At 31.6% G+C, this 20,562-nt stretch overlaps 1 protein-coding gene across 4 annotated transcripts in view; it reads right to left on the reverse strand.

Annotated features, from left to right (window-relative positions):
- Positions 1-1,444: 1,444 nt before the first annotated feature.
- Positions 1,445-20,562, reverse strand: part of Stacl (SH3 and cysteine-rich domain-containing protein) — a 136,109-nt gene continuing 116,991 nt past the window's right edge. Inside the window, exons 13-19 of one of the 4 annotated variants that reach the window (XM_088266129.1) lie at positions 18,743-18,861; positions 18,038-18,199; positions 15,914-16,057; positions 7,328-7,465; positions 4,159-4,286; positions 3,214-3,447; positions 1,445-2,482 (exon numbers count right to left, since the gene is read on the reverse strand). In XM_088266129.1, coding sequence (XP_088122255.1) covers positions 2,339-2,482; positions 3,214-3,447; positions 4,159-4,286; positions 7,328-7,465; positions 15,914-16,057; positions 18,038-18,199; positions 18,743-18,861 — 1,069 coding nt within the window. In that variant the 3' untranslated portion in view covers positions 1,445-2,338. Of the gene's footprint in view, positions 2,483-3,213; positions 3,448-4,158; positions 4,287-5,501; positions 5,580-7,327; positions 7,466-9,000; positions 9,266-15,913; positions 16,058-16,906; positions 16,991-18,037; positions 18,200-18,742; positions 18,862-20,562 lie in introns of those variants that run through there. The other 3 variants (XM_088266130.1, XM_088266131.1, XM_088266132.1) reach the window with 3 other exon arrangements.

Raw genomic sequence — 20,562 nt, forward strand, 5'->3', positions numbered from 1 at the left:
GCCTTAGCCATTGAAACATAGCGCAGAAGTCAGGATGGCCCTCAAGTTAAAAAGATTTAGGACCCCTGATCTCGACCGTTTACAATCCAAGGTCTAAAATCACAGGACAAAGTTATTCAAATTACCTTTTAAAATTAACAATTAATGATGTTTTACAATATATACATAAACTTATAAAGGTACTCATAAGTGAAATATCTTCGTCTTCTAAACCTTACCCTCACCCAATGGTGAATTGGGCACGGCATCGCATTGACGCAGTGTTATCTTGACTGTTATTAATATGAAGGTAAGGTGATTACTCCTGCGCTTCAGGGACCAGTCCAGGGTAATGTAAAATGAATATTAGAGAGTTAAATCCTAAATATTTCTTTTAACCCCCCCTGGGAGTCGAACCCGGGACCTCCAGCACGGTAGCTAAACACGTTAACCATCACACCACGGAGGCGGAATATCTAGCACTTTTGAAATAAAACAACAAGTTGATTTTAAAGTTTTACAGCTTTTTATCTCTTAGCTTGATAATTAAATATACTGTGCATATATATATTTATATGTAATTTTTATATACTCATATTTAAAATATTATAGAAATATAACACCAATAGAAGAATATGTACATTGTTAATATTGAAATATTTTATCAATTTTCAAGGGAAAAAACATATTAAAGCTTTTTAATCACAATATAAAAAATATTACGTTCAGGTTTTTTTGGTTGTTCAGCTAAATGAAATAAATAGGCCAACTAAATCAGGTTTTATTATTTCATAAAAGTGAATGCCAAAATAATTTTGTGAAATGATTATTATGAACTTTTTATAGGAACGCATGATGTGCTATAGATATAAAGTAATAATTATGATAATGATAAAAATATTTATGTATTTTTTGTAGAGTCAATTAAAATTATTTTCTAGCTAACTAAATAACAATGACTAATAAGGTGTACTTGGGTGTAATTTGCATTTAAAACACAAGCAAGGTAATTAAAATCAAGAATGGAAATATTCAAAATGATAATGAATGAAAAATAAATAAAACTAGATCGGGAAAGTACTAGGGAAAGATATGAGACTAAAATATATTTATCAACGAAGGTAAAATTGAGACGAATTATGCTATGATTAGAAAAGTAATATTTCATTTAACAAGGGACGTGTTAGTTACTAATAAACTTACTATGAACGAATAAATACAGGACAATTTGTAATAATACTAATAACAATATTATTTTAAACTAATATTATATTTAATTTTTATTCACTTTCTTTAGTGAGACCAGAGGGTTGTCTAAATATTTTATATGGTAAATATGAAACGACAATCGTCAACCAATCGCGATTCGTGCCTACTCTACTATATGCTATATGAAATGAATAAAAACTGAAAAGCTTTATTTAAAATGCAGAATTTATAATCAGTTTTTTATTTATGAAAAATTCCGCTTCTAATTTCGTAAAAACAGCAATGGTCTAGAGTGAGAGTTCAGTTTGGAACGAGTAGTGTACTTATCTGTAATCGTGTTATTGTACGTACTCGGAGTCAACACAGGAGATATTCTTAACCCGTTTTTATTTGGAATTATTTCAAAAGCCGCTCCCTGTTCTACATCGTCATGATCAGTCTGGTAGCCCATCAAAAGAGGCCTCTCTTGAGAATTGCATATCTTTCTATTACCGATGAAACTTGTTAACCTTTTCGGGGTTGGGAAATTCAACCCCAACGGACGAGCTGATGAAAGAATCGGAAGTTTTTTGATATTTCTTCTGTCTAATTTATACGCGTTGCGATCCAGTATGTCCTGAGCGATGGGAGAATGGCAATCTGTGTACTGGAAGGAGTTCGTTCTGCTGATGGAGGCGCTCGGACTATAAGCGTTCCGACTGGGGATGATACCGTTCCGAGTCGGAGTCAGGGGCTTGAAGTGCGTGAGGAAACCACTGTTCCCGCAAAACGAGTTCAAGTTTCCCGAGTTCAAGCTGTAGGGACGGGGAGCCCATCCACTCTGGGTGTGTGAAATGTTCTTCGTTCTATAACTATTCAATACACTTTTGTGGATATCTATGCTATCGAGATTACTCGACTGATAACACTGATAAGATTGTGTCGGTTTTTGCGTCGAAATGGGCACAGATCGTTTCAAGTTACCGATTAAATTTTCTGATAGTTTATAAGGGAAAGTAGAATTGGTTTCAGAGCTCGGTGTGTTGGCTGACGTGGAGTGACACGATAAATTACGAGCGTCCTCGAGAAATTCATTGTTTTCGATGGTAGCAGCCACCACCAGGGGTTGGGAAGAGGATTGGGAGGGGCCCGCATCCTGAGCGCTTGCCTGTCACACTTCTTGTAGGAACTTTAGTGGACAGACTCCTTGGCGGTTGTCGCCAGATCTGATCATCACCATTCCATCCACTTCTTCTCCCACTTGGATTACTATTTGGTCCCTCAACAGCATAAGACCGTTATCGCCGTCTGATACCTGAAAATACATTAACAAAAAAATTAAACCGGTTTAATTCTTACGAGGTATGGTTTAAAAGTACCTAGTTCTTTATGCTCCATTTGCAATTAGTACAAGGGGAATAGACGAGAGTTGCGTATTGCATTACAATGAGAGAGCATTTAAAGCTCTTCATTACATTAGATATCTCAGGAAAATATATTGATTACGACGTTTCCAAGAGAGTTATAAAAAAATATAGTTTACCAATAAAAAGCTTGAATTATCGTGTTTTTTTTTCATGTTCAGTTATTTTGGTTAAAAAAGCAGAAAAAAAGACAAAAAAACAAAGCTTAAAAAAATGTCAAAAAAGTCATTATTCTTATTAGGACGTGGGTGCATACCACAAGATATAGATTTATTTTACATAATAACTTTTTGAATAATCAAATAGAATGATTGAAATCGATATCTTTCAACTGCGCAAAGTAAAGTGGAAAAAAACAGTATTCTTCTATTGAAGCAAATGTCAAAACTAAATATAAAATATATTCTATGATAATTCAATGCGCTCACTGTTGCAATACTTTTTATATTTATATGTAAAAAAGAGCCCGAATACTAAATAAATTTTATCGGATACAAATGAGAAATGACAAATGAGAAAAGACTCTCGAATGTCTCTGTAATCTGGAAGAGACTGTTATTTTTTAAGCAAAATGTGTTATAGCTATCCGTAATTACACCCATGCCAAAGATTGCCAAGTGACCTGCAGATTGTGTGTGACTTGCAGGGGCTTCTCCCCGGCTTGCAGGCGCGTGCAGTAGTTGGACGGGAAGTATCCTACTCGCCCCAGGCACTTTCCTTTCCACCAGTCGTGGTCTGACGTGTCGATGACCGTCACTTTGTAGCCAGCCTTGAGGTCCAGCTCGTCCTGGTGGCGCGAAGTGAAGTTGAACAGCACCACGTACAAGTTGGTGGGAAGAAGCCTGTGAGGCTTTTGCTAAAATTATAATGCGTCGCGTAGTTTTAATTATGTACAGGCACTTTGGTTCTATACTTCATATCGGAACTTGAGTGGACGAAATATTATGTATTTTCTTGATATTCTGACTTTATTGGATAACTCAAACGACCAGACAGAGAAACTCACATAGACAAAATAGAATAGTTAGTTATTATTTTCTCAAGTAAATACAAGGATTACATTTTTGGATATCTCAATCAAAGATGAAGATGAAAATGGAAGTCTGGGCATATGGCTTACGACCGTCATAGGCTTGGTTAAGTGATCACTTTACACACCTGTAACATTCACCAATTCTACCCATGATTGACAACAACCACACTACTCAATTTTTGTAACTTGAGAGAGTACGTGTAAGTTCACAACAACCATCTATGTTGGAGTGGGGAAAACTTTTATTAAGCGAAGACCTGGATTTTATTCACATTCTTGAGACCCGCTTGAGAAGATGATTTTAAATTTTTTATTTAGCTTAAAATTTGACCAGTTATTTTATTTACAACATGTTGAGCGGGTCCAAATACTTGTTCACAAATCTGGATTATTTCTTGAGATAATCCAGATTTATGAACAAGTTTTTGGACACACTCAAAATGTTGTAAATAAAGAGTTATTGTTGTTATAACGATTTTTAATTTGAACTTTTTTTGCACTTATAGGGTAACCTAAAAGTGATAAATGTTTTACCGGTGACGGGCAAGGGCTTGTGCTCGCTGACGACAGACTTTTGTCGTGGTCATCTGGCAGCTCCACACTGCTCATGCGCATGTTACGCGCGCTCAGCAGACGGCGATTGTGCACAGGGCTAGAGGGGGCTGTAACATCCAATGTTGTTTAAATAATGGTCTATCAACACATCTTTATATTTCCAAACATATGAAGGAAGTACGTAATAAAGTATCAACAGTGCAGATTGGAAACGTAAAATACAACTAAATTATAAGAACGGAATTAAAATATGGTTGGTTTAATGTGATTTCGAAAATGGAATTGAAAATATGCGAACATTCAATTATGTAAATAGCTTTTTTGTACAACGTTGTTGGACAGGAGTAAATGGAAAAAATGTGTAGAGTAAAAATATCAAAAGAAATAACAAATATGTTAGAAAATGAATTTTTCTTGTTAATTATACTGGTTTAAATTTAATTCGATAAATATAGATGTTTGTTCCTTAAGTTATTGAATGTATCATTTATATACCGAAATGTGAATTTATTTGCATATTTTTTTTTACATGATGTATTTTCCAGAGACTAGCTTAATGTGTTTGTGTACGAGGTTTGAAAACAGTATTTGTACATATTTTTTAAAAATGTACATGAACAGAAATAAGATGTGGCAAATTAAAAAAATATGTAAATGTTATCGAAATAACGATGCTAAAACAAATTGAATTATTACCACACACATATATATTTGAGGATGTAATTTCCAAAAATGGTTTTTCGCATTCCCAACGCTCGACAGCATTTCTGAAAGGTTTATGTATTTATGTATAAGCACCACCATGGGATTTTTATAAACGGTTTTAAGAAAGTATATTCAATATTATTCGTGGCAAATAACGAATTAGAAATGTTAGAATGATAAGAAATTAGAACATTCACAAAACATTAAAAAAAATTATTTCATTTTAAAAACAAGGTAATATAACAGGTTATCTGCTATTAGCAATATAAAAAAAACATAAGCATGATTTTATATATATATATATATATATATATATATATATATATATATATATATATATATATATATATATATATATATATATATATATATATATATATATATATATATATATATATATATATATATATATATATATATATATATATATATATATATATATATATATATATATATACTGATACATATATACATATATATATATATATATATATATATATATATATATATATATATAAAAATAAAAATGAGTGTCAATTTTTTATTATTTTTGCATATTCAAAAGTAAGTGTCATTATATATGTAAATAATTAAAATTAAATAATAAAAAAACGTACTTGATTTAGATTTAGAGTGAATTCGGTTGCGACGTGCATTACTAGGGTTTGCATGCGAGACTGTATCGCTAATAGTACCTACAAAAATTAATAAAAGAAAAATTATTTGGCAAAATCGAAAAAATCTAATAAATTTATATTGCATACTAAAGACAGAGAATTTAAAATGGTTGAAATCATTAAGTTTATACTTAAACAACTAAATATTATATCATATCATATCTTGCATGCACGTGCAAGGGTGCTACTTTGCTAATTTACTTATGTACATAATACTATAATATTTATAAAAATATGCACGTAGCAGGGATGTGTAGGTAGTTCACAAGGGTTGAATCGTGTAACAAGTACATATCATAAATGAATAAAGGACAAATTGTTACTTTAAAAAAATCTCCAAATGATCTTTTTTATTTGAATACAAATCTGAAATATAATGATTTAAAATGTTGTATTTTAATGAATAATATATTTTTGTGATAAATAAAATTTTGGATGTAAAAAGATCACGATAATAATATTGTAAAAAACAATTGAATTCTAGAAAACTAAGAGATTGAAGCGGTAGATTTCAATACGACTACATACAAGTTTATTATTCCTTTTAGCAAGAGGGAATAATGATTTTTTTTTATATTCCGCTCTAAGAACTTCCTTCTATAAATTAAAACTAGACATTTATTTACTAAAAGCAAAGAAAAATAAATAAAAAAGCTTAACAGTCTTCAACATTACTCGAATGGTTTTGAATACTCTGATGTATTATTTTACTATAAGTGATAAAATATAATATTTAATCGAATTAAGTATTTAATACTTTCGTGTTTCGAATATGTTATACATAGAAAAAAAAACAATACAAAGAAAAATGTGAACGTGAACAAAGTAAAGAGTAAAGAGAAATATTAAAAGTGTTTTAAGAAACTGTAAGAGTGAAAGTGAAAACTGTTTATTTTAGTGTAAACAGAATATTGCATTACAGGAACCTGGAACATCGAATCTGCAAGGAGACATAATATAAACATTGAATTGAATAAAACAGTATGAGCGGTGGAGTAAAGGTAAAAAAGAAACGTTGGTGCTCCTAATGAAAATTGTTTATTGGAAAACATGCTTTATATAAAAATGCACTCATTAATAAAATAAATAAATAAAAAAATATATAATTTATACACGCAAATGTGTATGTTTTATCACAATTAATTGAAATAATTACACTATTACGAAATTGAAAATAAATGAAATAAATATTTCCATTTATTATGAATGTCAATATTTCTCATTATCGGGTTGCTACTCGATATATTTTACTGCAAAACATTGAAAGCGAAAACGATTTTTCTTAAACGGTTCGTTATTGCGTAAAAAAACGTGTTATACAATTTTCTATAAATTGAATATAATTTACCCACGGTTTTTTTGGAATAATACATATTACTCGTATTTTAACGGAATAAATTCAAAACACAATTAAAAATAAAAAGCTGTTAAATATCTCAAATATGAAACAGAAATATTATTTTACAATTTCGAATTCAAACGGTAATGTGAAGATGTAAAAAAATAGATAAATAATTGCGATAAAACTGTATGATAAATAAAAATGTAGAGCACGGAATTAATCTCAGCCCAGCGCAGGGCGAGTGTTGGCCTTCGTGGCCCACTAACCCAGTGCGCGAAGTGGACGCGACCGCTAACATTATCGGACGCGATCCGGGGTGAGTTTAGCGACAGAAAGAAGCGTGTGATTAGAGGATTGAGTGGAGTACACAGAAAAAAGCAGGCAGTAGCAGTCGTGACACCGATATGAATGGCACCTCCCGTACAGTGCATTTTGGAGATCACGTGGGCTTGCTCCAGGCGGGCGGCCGGCGGCCGGCGGCGCTGCTCCGAGCTCTCGGGCGAGTCCAGGGACAAGCTCTTCATGCGGAGGTTCAGTCTCTGGCGGCGGGGCGAATGTGGCGCTATAAGGGAATGGATTTAGGTCACTCTCCGAATGTCTGCTGCCCTGGGACACGAACACTACTAACCTCGGTGTTATGCAGTTCACTTTTTAATTTTTGAGTATATGATATATGTAACATTTCCTGGAAGAAAGTCTTAGCATTTGTACTAAAAATACTTAACGTCACTTCAATATGTATACGTACTGATACAAATTTTACCAATGAATAATTTTTTTACTGCATAACACTAAATTTTAAAGTTCAAGTAGCATGTACCTACATGTGACATAATAATTTGATGAATCGTCTAATATTAAAGATGAGATCATTCAATGATAAATAATTACACTTCACAACACAAAAAACGGGTTAAAGTACAGGTGTAGTATTTGTTGAGGGATGTGAAAGAATACAAGACAAATCGTGAGCGTGCATTCTTTATAAGAACTCTGGTGTCTATAAACATAAATATATAATACAATAATATATAGTACAATACATTGTGATCGTCGTGCTAACAATGAAATAGAATAACACATTATACGAATGATTAAAATGCATGTAATAACGAAATTAAAAATAAACGACAAAATAAAACAAATAAATGTGTTCCATGCAAAATGGTATGATGTGAAATGTAAAAAAAATGTCTCGAAAAAAGTCGTTCTACTCTGTATATTGAATTTCCATTCACAGTGGGGTTAATGTCGGTGCGAAGCCTTCGTACAAATATAACACAAAAGTAATAAAAATGAAACTAGAGGACAGTGAAGAAGGTGTAAGAAAGGTACCGGCGATAGGGCTGGCGCTCTCAGACTGTCGCAACATTAGAGCGCTGGTAGAACTCTTCATCATTCCTGGAGCCAGAACAAAGGAACACACCGCCGGGAGTTAGTGGAGAATCACTAGTACATTATATCGCGCCCTGAACGAATTGTACATGCTGCCTACACCCGTACACTTGGCACTCGCCCGTGTACCTTCCCGCTAGTATAAGATCGAGGAAGGCCCAGAAAGGAGACAATATATCACATTGATGCCAACAGGACTTTAGTAATAAGACTCATACAAACAAGAAAAATAGCTGTCAAAATCTTACTATTTAGTTATTTATTATACCCAACAAAAACAAAGTATAATTATGTACCTGGTGTACGTAATGTAAAGGTGTACGTTAGTGGAAAAATAGTAAATTCAGTGTTAGTGTTATAATACATATTAAATTTATATTGCTTAGTGAGTCAAAATACGATAAATGTTATAAAAACCTAAATCCAGAAAACACACTTAAATGTCAATTTTTAAAGAATTCAGATTTGAAAAGCTCAAAAGCATCCGCATTCTTTAATTTTAATTTCAATAAATTACACAGCAAATCATGCGTTTTATTTTATTTTTATATTTAAATAATTAAAATCAAACCATTTTTACAAAAAAACATGCTTGTACTTACTGATAATTTTAAACAATGCATAGAATTTAATGTAATATGAAAAAATATTTTAAATTAATATTATATTTTATTTACTTTAACATTTTTACAATTATCACAGATGACATTTTTAAAATTCTTAATTGTACAGTTCTCTAAAAGAACTACTAATTAAATAATAAAAAATAATAATTGTAATTGAGCACATTTTCTATTTGGTATATATATATTTTTGATTTTGTCAAATTCGTAGGTAATATGACTACACATTAAACTGGGCGATTATTTTTTTCTTCTATTTGATTTAGGAGCGGGGGCGGGTTCCTCGTCATCCTGAACGAAGCAAAGGGGTTGACCAAATGGCCGCGTTCCAGTTATCCCCATCTCTGAAAGGTTTGTATCAAAGAAACAAAAATAAACAAAAAGAAAATAAAATAAAATGAAACGAATTTATAATTTGAAAGACACAAAGATGAAATGAGGGATCTTCAAGCAGGTGGGTGGGGATGGCGTAGAAAACGAACTAGAAACAGTGACCAAACCGTGGATTGAATATTGATCCAACACGATGCAGCTAAGCAACACATAGACGTAAACTGAATATTGAGATATAAAGGTAATAGAAACTTTGGGATAACAAGCAATGATTAGAATATTCCAAGAACTTCTTAAAGGATAACAGAGAAAGGGAGAAAGCACTGAAGCACACAACAATGAATGACATCAAACACTGATAGTCTAAAACCAAGTCTAGAATAATTGCAAGATTGTCAAAATTCAAAACACAAGTTTAACAAGACATCGCTCAGATTACTTGGATTAGTCCTTTCGAATGAATGAAATTGTGTTAAAACTACATTAATCGATACCAAGTAATATGTACAATTACCTTTTACCATATTTCAAATTCAAATTGTACATTTCTTATCAGGAAGACTTTAATCGGTATACGTTTTTAGTTGTTCTAATACGACACAATTACGAAGCGTACGTAATTAAGTTTTGATGTACGTTTTTATTACTATTTTTAAAAAATGTATGTGTTTTTGTCATAAAGATAAATATTTAAATTTGATACATTTTTGTAGGTCTAGGGGGCCAGTTATTAAAATATAGATATCAATTTGTGGTAGAGTGGGTTCGAGGTCCGGGACCACAATCAAGTTGTGCGATTTGCCTATCAAAAGATGCATCATTTTACGACCCATGATTCAGGAAAATGATAAATGACGTGAGGTACTAAATAATGTGTAAAAACCGTTTTACAGTTAGGTGGTCGACTCAAATATTATCAGGGTTCTATTAAATTCTTTGTTTATAAAGTTCGATAAAAATGTGAATAATTTAAAATGATTTCACATTGTAACGTACTAATGTTTTGATGACGACAATCTTACAAAATTTCATAATATTTCATTGGGTTTTTAAGATATCATAACACTGAAGGCATTATTAAAAGCCTTGGTGCCTTATTTTCAGGTACAATTTTTGTGTGGCAAATTCCTACAGCTAATCCCTATTTTGGATTAAAACATTATTCTATGCAAGAGTCAGCTTGATATTAATTAAGATAATCAGAGAATTCTTTTATTCGAAGTATCTCGAGTTTTTCTGTTTTCCTAAGGCACTTTTCAACGATTATAAGACACTTTTAAATACAAGTATATAGTTTGGCCTCGATGTGAGTCTAAGCAATGAAATGAATTATTGAGGCTTCAAATCTGATAATTATCTAAATATAACTAAAAAAATCGCGTTATTTGAATCGAATAGCTAGACAATGAATAGAATAATCTATATCCAAATTTATGTTTTTTCCTAAGCACTCATTCAAGGAGAACGCGAAGCTAAACAAATATCAGATCTCATACAAAATACAAATATATTTGATAGTTTACTGATTAATTGTTAATGCAATGTGAATGATTGGTGTTCTAAAATTATTTTTCCAGAATGGAAACATTCCATTTTTTTTCAAATAATTACTAGTTCTATCAACGAAAAAAATCATACAAATTAACAAAATTACCTCGCGTATTGCTCATCATAAACGAATATTTTGTAAACCACCAAATAAAAAAATGCAGGAGAGAAAAACTGCTAAGGATAAAAAATGTGATTTTTCTTATTATTATTAATATACTCGTACAAATATAAATCAATGCGCGATTTATATTTTGGAAAATCGTAGCTGATTTATTTTCAAAAATTAATTTGATTAGTAATTATGTAATGTAAAGTAATAATACATTTTTATTGGCTTTTGGAAATAATAACTGGCTTTAGAAATATTGTTTTGCCACCAGCGACACACATTTACTCGCATTAACATCAACCAGACCGAACATTTTAACAAAACGGTCCCGTTTTATTGTTAAAGTATATTGCGATGAGGAGCAGTATACTTTACGTAGCGATTTCTGATAATAAAGATTTACGTCGAAATCTTTGATATTGTGTTAATATATTTTTAAAATGATTAATGGAATGGTTCGATTCCGTATTGAACAATAACTGTCGTGTATTTCTGAAGATATTTAAAATGAGTGCGAGGGGAAAATCATCGTAAGTTGTCTATAGTAATCCCTATTGGGTGTTCTAATCCCGGTATACCGACACCGATAGGCAGTGGCAAGGCAGAGCGGGGGACCGTCACCTCGGAGCACACAGAGGGGGCGGGTTGGGCGGGTTGGGCGGGTTGGGTGGGTAGTCCGTACTTTCCGGCAGCGAGATGGAGCGGTGCTGCGGCGAGCAGTTCCTGGAGCGGGAGCCGAACATGGACAGGCTCTTCATGCCGGCGAACAGGCGCCGCCGCATGCAGAGGTCGCGCGAGCTCCGCGCTCCATCTGCCACCACAGTCGCAAACCAAGTTACTCAGGGTCTCTGCACGCAGGCTCCCCTCCCCCGACCAGCTCTCCGACTCTCTCGACTACTCTCCTACATATTATCTCCTCGCGGTCGACGAATTGTTTCTCCAAAATTTATAAAATATGAACAAGTGTCGAAGCGACAGGGCGTTATCGCGTTTTTATTTTTAAAATAAATTCAACAAATAATAAATAAATGTCCCACCGGAGAACACGAATACTGGATGTAACCCCGGAGGATCACTGGGCGTTTTACAAAAGATGAAATAATCAGAAATATTCACGATACATACATAAACAAAAGTTTGGCGAGTGTTTTTGCCTAGAATTTTCACTCATTAATAACATGAAATTATAGTAAGTTTAAACATAAAGAGTAAATCCACTAACAAGTAGGCATAGGCTATGAAACTTTTAAAGTTGAAGCCTGAGTAGGGACATGATAAACGGTGTTGCATAAGCCGTAGCTAGATTTCAGAGTCACTTAAACGTTAGGTAATTAAAAAAAAATAAACAAAAGTTTTACGTTTATTTTAAGAAATAAAGCTTTAGCTTTATTTCTTAAAATATTTCATGGGGTGATGCTTGCTTCGATAGTATTGAAAATTAACATCACCGAAATCCCAAGTTACCGGGTCGCATTAAACTGACAATCAAATAAAATGATACGTTGTTTTTTTTTTTTACATAACGGACAGTCAAACAAAACATTCGGTAATTATCGGGTACGTGAGTGCCGTCTTATGTGCTAATTTTAAATAAAAAATTTAATTAAAATTTAATTTAGAAATTTCAATTCATGCATATGCAACATAAATTGAATCAAAATCTCAGTTTATGTTGCATATATGCAACATCAGGGCTGGGTTTGGGGTGGGAGGCTTTAGGGCTTGCGCGAGCCCCCTTTTAAAAGTAAGTGTGATAGGTGAATCCCCTGTTTTATAAAAAAACAACAAAACTATTTTAACGTAAATCCATGATCAAAAATCTATATTAAATACTCCATTGTACGCTTACGAAATATTTTGTTGTTGTTATTCTTTACTTTTATCGTCAGTATGCATAACACACGTTGTATTTTTAAAAACGTTTGATTAATTCATTAAAAAATATATTTACAAATTTTTTTATTATATTATTTTACATTGAAATAAAACCTTCATTTTCTGTTGATGATTTTAATTGTCTCGGTTAATGAAACGAAATTTTTACCATCCACTTCTGCCCTCCTCAACTCTCCAGCAACTCTTGATTAACATCACTTACCACGTACATATAATTACGTCTTTAAAATACGATTTGTGGTAATTCCAACGATAACGACCCTAAAACAGTGACCGAAAAATAAAGAAAACCTAGGAAATACTAATAACACATTAGATTATCATCGGCGTTTAAGATGCCTTTAACGTTTTCCTTCTTTTTGAAATTTTGGTATGCATTGTATTGTTATCAATGGACATCAAAACGATGTCCAGGGAAAAGGCTATCAGCATAGAAAAATTGTTCCTATGATTGATTCATTTCTTCATTGTGTGCTTCCTTTTGTTGATTTTGTTTTTCTACTACAAAAAGGAATAAATTGAAATAGAGGAACTGCAAGATTAGCGTATTTATCCGATTGAAATTACGAATAGTAAACTTATGGTATAAATAAATATCAGAACATAAAAGTTAAAATTAAAAAAAGACAACAAAAATACTTTGGATAGATTTTTTACGTACTCTTATAATATACACTGGAGAGATTGAACGGATACTAGGGACCATACAAGATAAAAGGGACGGCTGGCCAACATATTTTTATTCCTCCTTTTCTCAGCGAAGAAAAATTGACATTCTGCCAAATTTCTTACCCCCATCGACAAGAAAATTTCGTAAAGGGCCCTAGACCAAAAAAGGTTGGGAACATTCTACAAACATAACCATACGCAATCATGTCGGGGAAAAAGTATAAAGATAAAGTATAAAAATATATATAAGTGATGGGGTCTACACAATATTTTTAGTATTCGGTTTAAAAATAATAAAAATCGATTTTAAATAATAAATCCATACATGTCTTTATAAAAAAGGGTTGTGATGTAAATTTTACAATTTATATTTTTATTTATCAACTATTTTTAAATATTTTGCGTTAACCGCTTTTCACTATATTTTGTTATTACAATTATCAAGTCTCATATGAGTTACAAAAAAATATATATAAAAAAAGCAGTTACGATGTAATTTGTTTTTATGTGCTTCGACTATTTACAGATAATTGATAAATATTGGTTGGTTGGTATATTGATTGAGGGGTTTGGAGTTCATAGATTTTTCTTCAATCTTGTGATAACTTTCGTTGTATGTACTTAAAAAAATATGGGTTGTGCAATAAATATCCTCATAATAAGAAATATTTTTTTTAAACATTAGGTTAACATAAACAAAGTGATAACTTTTATAGTACTTAAAAATATAGTACGTGCTATAAATGTCCTGCTAATAATTTGAAATAAGCAATTTAAACATAACGTAAATCCTAACAAAGATAAAACGATAACTTTCAAAGTACTTAAAAAATATGATATGTGCTATAAATATCCTGCTCATAAATTTAATTAAACGACTCAAATATTTAGTAAATTTTACAAAAATAACGACATAACCAAAGTTTATATTCTAATAATTTAAATTGTATGGTAGGCTATGTACTTAAACACTATACAATAGCAGTAAATATTTTTTTATTATTTAAACTACGTATAATATATTTTTAACTTTGTCTTATCACTACGCTTATCTACATTATTATTTAAGGAATGATATTACTCGTAATAAAATAATTGTTAAATATAATAATATTTCTACGACGTACGTATAAACAAAAACCTTTTTGCTGATTTCGTATAGTACCCATAATTTTAACAATATTCTATATGTAAGAATCCGGTTAAATAGAATTGGATGAAGGTATTGAAAGAAGAAATAAGACAAAAAACGCGTGATATGTGTACAAACTGAATGGTACATAGATAAAGCCAAAGTTACTTATACACATAATACTATTTAATATGTATATAACAATTTCTATTCGATACTCTTTATAATGGTGAAAGCAAATAACAAAAGTATATATATTAAAAGTGAAGAATTATTTAAAAAACATATTGCGATAAAGCCATTTGAACCATATTTTAAGAACTTACTTTTTATGACCGAAATATACAATATGGGGTACATGCCATTTCGATCAAAATTGAGATATGATGTATTAATGTTTTATAGTAGATACATGGTGTAATCAATACTATAAAGTAGCAAAAGTATATACCTAACCTAAAAAAATACTATATTTCTATTTCACCTGTATCGTTGGGGGTTTGTTTGTACAAATGGTCGAGGTAAATACATTTTTTATTTAATTTTAATTTTAATAGAAATTAAGTAACAAACAGATTTCTTACTATCAATAGTTATTGTTCGTGTTCTCTTTACAATTTCAAGATGATACGAATAGCACTTACCCCCTTTGCACTTTCCGGTTTCAGTATGTAGTATGAAGTCGTTCGTCCACACATGCACTTAGCTGTCTGTGCTCTACGTGAAATACGACGGAGATATTTCAAAGCGATGGACGTACACGTTGTAATCTGATGTATTGTCCTAACACGACTGTAATAAGGGTGGTCGTTTTCGATTTTAACGATTGAAGTCTGAAAGTCAAACTGAGAATTGTTATGATAATAAATATAAAAAAAACGCAGAAACTTTAAAACAGTCGCGTATTTGGATGATACTATTGTATACGTGGCTATCGTAACCGCGAATGGCGTATGCTATTCGTGTGATGTGGACAAACGCCTTAATACTCGAGTAGTATATTATATAGACTCGAAATCAACTGCCGACTCGAGTCATCTTGAAGAAAGGTCTTTCTCGCACATACACAACTTATGAGGCAGCCAGACAGATATACTATCCAGTCAAGTAAACCCCCTTAAGGTACATAAGTATAAGCAAGATCTCTCTTAGATTTACGACTCGAGCCAGAATTCGGTTGATTTCAGCTCCATATGATTAAATGTTTCCGTCGAGGCTCTATTATACGTAACGAATACAAAATAGCTCTACGAAATAGAATCTCTAATAAAGTTGGTGGGTGGACGGTGGTAGGTAGCAGACCTGAGCTGGACGCCACTTGCGGGCTGAGCACGGCCAGCGAGGAGGGCGCCGGGGAGCGGGCGAGCGCGCGGGACTCCGCCCCCGGCCGGGACATTTCGCTGGCGTTCTTCAGTACTTGGTACGTAGCGTCCACTTCGGGGCTCTCTGATGTGCGCGGGGGCCATCATGATACGAGTAGTTAGTTATCGGATAAGTCATGATATATTTTGTTCAATGGTCGTTTTTTGTTCGGTGTTTAAAAAGTATTTAAACTATAAAAAAAAACTGGGTAGTAAATAAATATACGCATTAGTTTCTTCCTAAGCACGTATCAACTGTAGGCTCCGTTTTTATTTTTTTACTTATTATGATAATATTGAGATTGCGTTATCTCACGTTTGATTATATTTTCGAGGAACGTAGCCTTAATAAAAAAACACAATTTTCCGAATGTCGATTCCGAATAATATTTTTAATGCACATAAAAATATAAGCTATTGAAGATTCTTAGATGCAAAAATACGTAACGAGACCTCGACTTTTTCATAAAATATGTAATATGTTCGTTATTTCTCAAGTGAATGTTAAATGACATGTGGGACATTGCAACCATTCTACGGCTAAAGATAATATTATTTAATAGGTTATTACAATTACACACTTGGGGTTAGTTAGTTTACTTTTAATGGGAAAGATATATTATCATGACGACAAATAATTGATTTGAGGAGATGAGGAGATGGTAGGTACCATGCGCAACAACTTAGCCAAATATTTAGGGGAAATACGAACATATTTTGAAACTATTACATCGATACGCTATAAATATTATGGATATGTTTGATGATACTTTGTTTTCAACGTCAAACGAACATATAAGTTGCATTGTTCGGGAAGACAAACAGTAACTGAAGGATGGGTATTTGCGATGCGAGTTTCTTTTAGGAATGATATTATTTAACACAGAGGGATATAAAGATCAAACGTTTAAATCCAAAGATATTTGTGTAATACCATCCTCTAGCGACATGTTATCTGGTTCCACGAAAGAAAGTTGCGACACAAGCCTCTGTCCAGGGAGCCAACCGTCCGGATCAACTGGTGAAATGCACACGTCTTAATTTTTTTATATAATTTTCGTCAAATAGTAATTATGTTTCGAGAAGGAATAGAAACCTATCTAGAGACTGCAGGACCTCTGAAAAGGTCGCGACAAGAAACTTAACCATATTAAGTATGTTACGTGATTGCAGGGTTAAAGCTTTTAATTGAGACACAAATTTAGCGGCATTGAAATGTTAGTACTTTTTATATGAAATAAAACACTAAAATAAATATTTTAAAAGTAGTTGAAAATAAGAGAGAAAGGTATATCTTATAAAACATTGAAAATAATTGCAAGGATAAGACAGATATCGGTTCTTGAGGCTTTTTAAAGATCTTCAAAGTTTGAGATGCGGGTAAAAATGTGTCGATACTTAATATTTATATAAATAACGTAAAAAAATGGCATCCCAAAATCATTTGAACAAACATATCAGTATGTTTAGTAAATAGTTTCATTGTTATCTCTTAATTTTTTTGTAATCCATCAGAGTAATTTATTAATATGAATCATTTCTTAAAAATAATTAAACATTTTCCTGGAACACGTACTTGAAGTCAAAATATTAAAAAGCATTTCTTATAATGTAAAGTAAATCTACGTAAATACTTACTCGAAAGATTCCTAGGAACTGAAATAATTTATATTAGTAAAACCTAAGTAAACATTTTCCATATTTGTAACAAAATTTATCAACGAAAGGTTAAAAAATAAGTAAGCAAGAAAATATATTATTGCTTTTATCAAAAATGTTTAAATACTACGTATGCATACTTTCATATCATATCAATAGTGTTCAGTAAAAATCTAGTAATTTTCAATCATAGAGATAATATTATTACTGATTTGTTATCTAGAGTATTTGAAGACTTGTGTCCAAGCAAAATTATAATAATAGAAAATTTTTAGTCTTTGGAGATATATAAAGTTTGGAACATAACTGCTCTAAGATAATTTCGACTCTCAAGTGGAAGGAGTTGTCAATAATTATTGAATAATTTTTAACGTGACTAATAAAATAGATTTAAGAAATCACTCACTTTCTTCTTCGGCATTTTGTTCTCCTCGTGCTTCGATTTCTGAAGTACTTTTCTGTCTTCGGAGAAGGCGAGCCTTAGTTTGACATCGTCCTGTGCCATTCATACAGTCAGCGTGTACGTTCATCTTGCACAGCCGACATCGGAGGCCCTGACGCGTATGTCCTGATAACACCAAAAGCGCAATAAGGACGATAGATATTTTTTAGAGATTTGAAATAATATGTTTTCGATGCAAAATAAAAATACATTTATGTATATATATATATATATATATATATATATATATATATATATATATATATATATATCATATATCATATGAACGCAGTGTTATTTTAATCATTAACACATGAAGAAAAGGTGATCAGCCCTCCGCTTTAGGTACCAGTCCAGGGTAAAATAGAATAAAAAGTATAGTGAAAAAATAACTTATATTTATTTTACCCCCCCTGGGAATCGAACCCGGGACCTCAAGGATGGTAGCCGAGCGTGCTGATCATTACACTATGGAGGCGGACAAAATACTCATGAATACTCCAATAATACATTTTCTTTTGTTTAAAATATTTTGTGTATCTTATTCTATTTCTAACAGTGAAAAGTATCATAGTTATTGATACCTTAATCATTGAAATATATAATCTTTTAATTTGATATTTTACTCGAAGTTATTGAAAAAAGAAGAGAAATAAATCAACGTCAAACCTCTTAGAACTTGAGAACAAACGTCACAAGGCGTAATCTTCTTGTATGTGTATTCGAGGAAATTATGCGACTCCGTGTCACCTGTCGAGCGAGAGATATCTCTGGCGTTTCCATTTTTCCTAAATACAAAAAAGCAGTGAGCATCGCACATTATATCGACAAATAAAAACCCTAAAAAATGCATTTTTATATTTTGAAATATTATTTTGCCATTTCTTAACCAAACGCAACAACTTAACAAACTTAACTTTGACGCTTCAAGGGCGTGAAAAAGACAGAAAAATGTCCGTAGATAAGTATATACTGAGCTTTTTGTAGACTGGGTGAGTCTGGTTTAAATAAGTTGTTTTTGTTGAAATCAGTTTTTTTTAGTAAATATTCTTATTTGAAATGCCGAAAATTGTAGATAGTCATAAAATATTATAGTCGCGAAATGAAACGGTGTCCCGATAAATATGATAATTGATAATGCAGGAGACCTATTTTCATACTATTACAAAATTAAATCAATGTTTTTGGTTTTGTTTTTTAAGTGTAATACGAGTATGTATGTGGTTTACATTAACACGATTATGATGATGGATATTTGTTTGTGTGTGTATATATATATATATATATATATATATATATTATTATGATGATGGATATTTGTTTGTGGTGTGTTATATAAAAATAATTTAATATATATATATATATATTATATATATATATATATATATATATATATATATATATATATATATATATATATATATATATATATATATATATATATATATATATATGTGTGTGTGTGTCTGTGTAAATATATTTTCAACATGCTAAATGTTTTTGTTTTATTTAACTTAAGTCTAGTTTTTACACACTCATCAAATATTAAGGATTTTTTAGAAAGTCATACAGTATAATGCAGTATGCTACCAGTAGATGCAGAAAACAAGAAAAGGAAGGGGCAGAAAGTAAACTGATAATGTTTCGAATTATTGAATCGGAAAAAAGCTTCCACATAATTTATATCTAAAAGAAAGGTATCTGCAAGAAGACTAGAAGAAATGGTTTTTGTTGTTGCGTGAATAGCTAAATAATCAATGTTTTATTATAGGTGCACTTTTAAATATTTCATCAAATACAAAAGCAATTATTATTTCAAATTACAATTGAAATATTTAATTCAACCCAAAAGCACAATGAAAATCAGTTCAATATTAAATTCTTCTTCATATTACAAAAAAACGTACATATACTCGTATATATCACACACCACACATGCGTATTGTGAAAGCAAAAAGGCAATAAAGATGGATCGAAAAATAAAGCTTAAAAGTGGTGATATTCTACAAACAAGCATTTGCCTACATTTAAAAAGCTTGTGACATTGGGAATAAAAAGAGAAAACGATTTCAATTTACATTTGTATGGATTCTTCATTATATCCAGGTAAACTTGTTCAGGGAAGTTGGCAAATAAATAAATATAAGCATTTCTAGGGATGCGTATTTTCAATGTTCATAATAATATTACCTCATTGCAATGATCGTTGAGACGGCATGGTACATTTGATTTTTTCTACGAATGGTAACGATTGAAACAGAAAAAATACAAATAAAATACTTTTACGCCAATTGCTTTTGTTGCTAAAAAGAGCTTTTTAAATAAAAATGAATTAAAACTGAATTTACAAAGTTATCGTAACAAGTCAAATTACCACTGATACAAAAATGATGATTTTGAATGCAACAAATATTATGATCGATATTTGCCCGGCAAAATGTACAATGAAAATAATTAATTTCTAGATTTCTACTGCGAATAAAACCGAA

The sequence above is a fragment of the Brachycentrus maculatus genome, unplaced genomic scaffold (genome assembly GCF_059751285.1).
Source record: "Brachycentrus maculatus isolate JH-2025_06_01 unplaced genomic scaffold, ASM5975128v1 h1tg000262l, whole genome shotgun sequence".
NCBI lineage: Eukaryota > Metazoa > Arthropoda > Insecta > Trichoptera > Brachycentridae > Brachycentrus > Brachycentrus maculatus.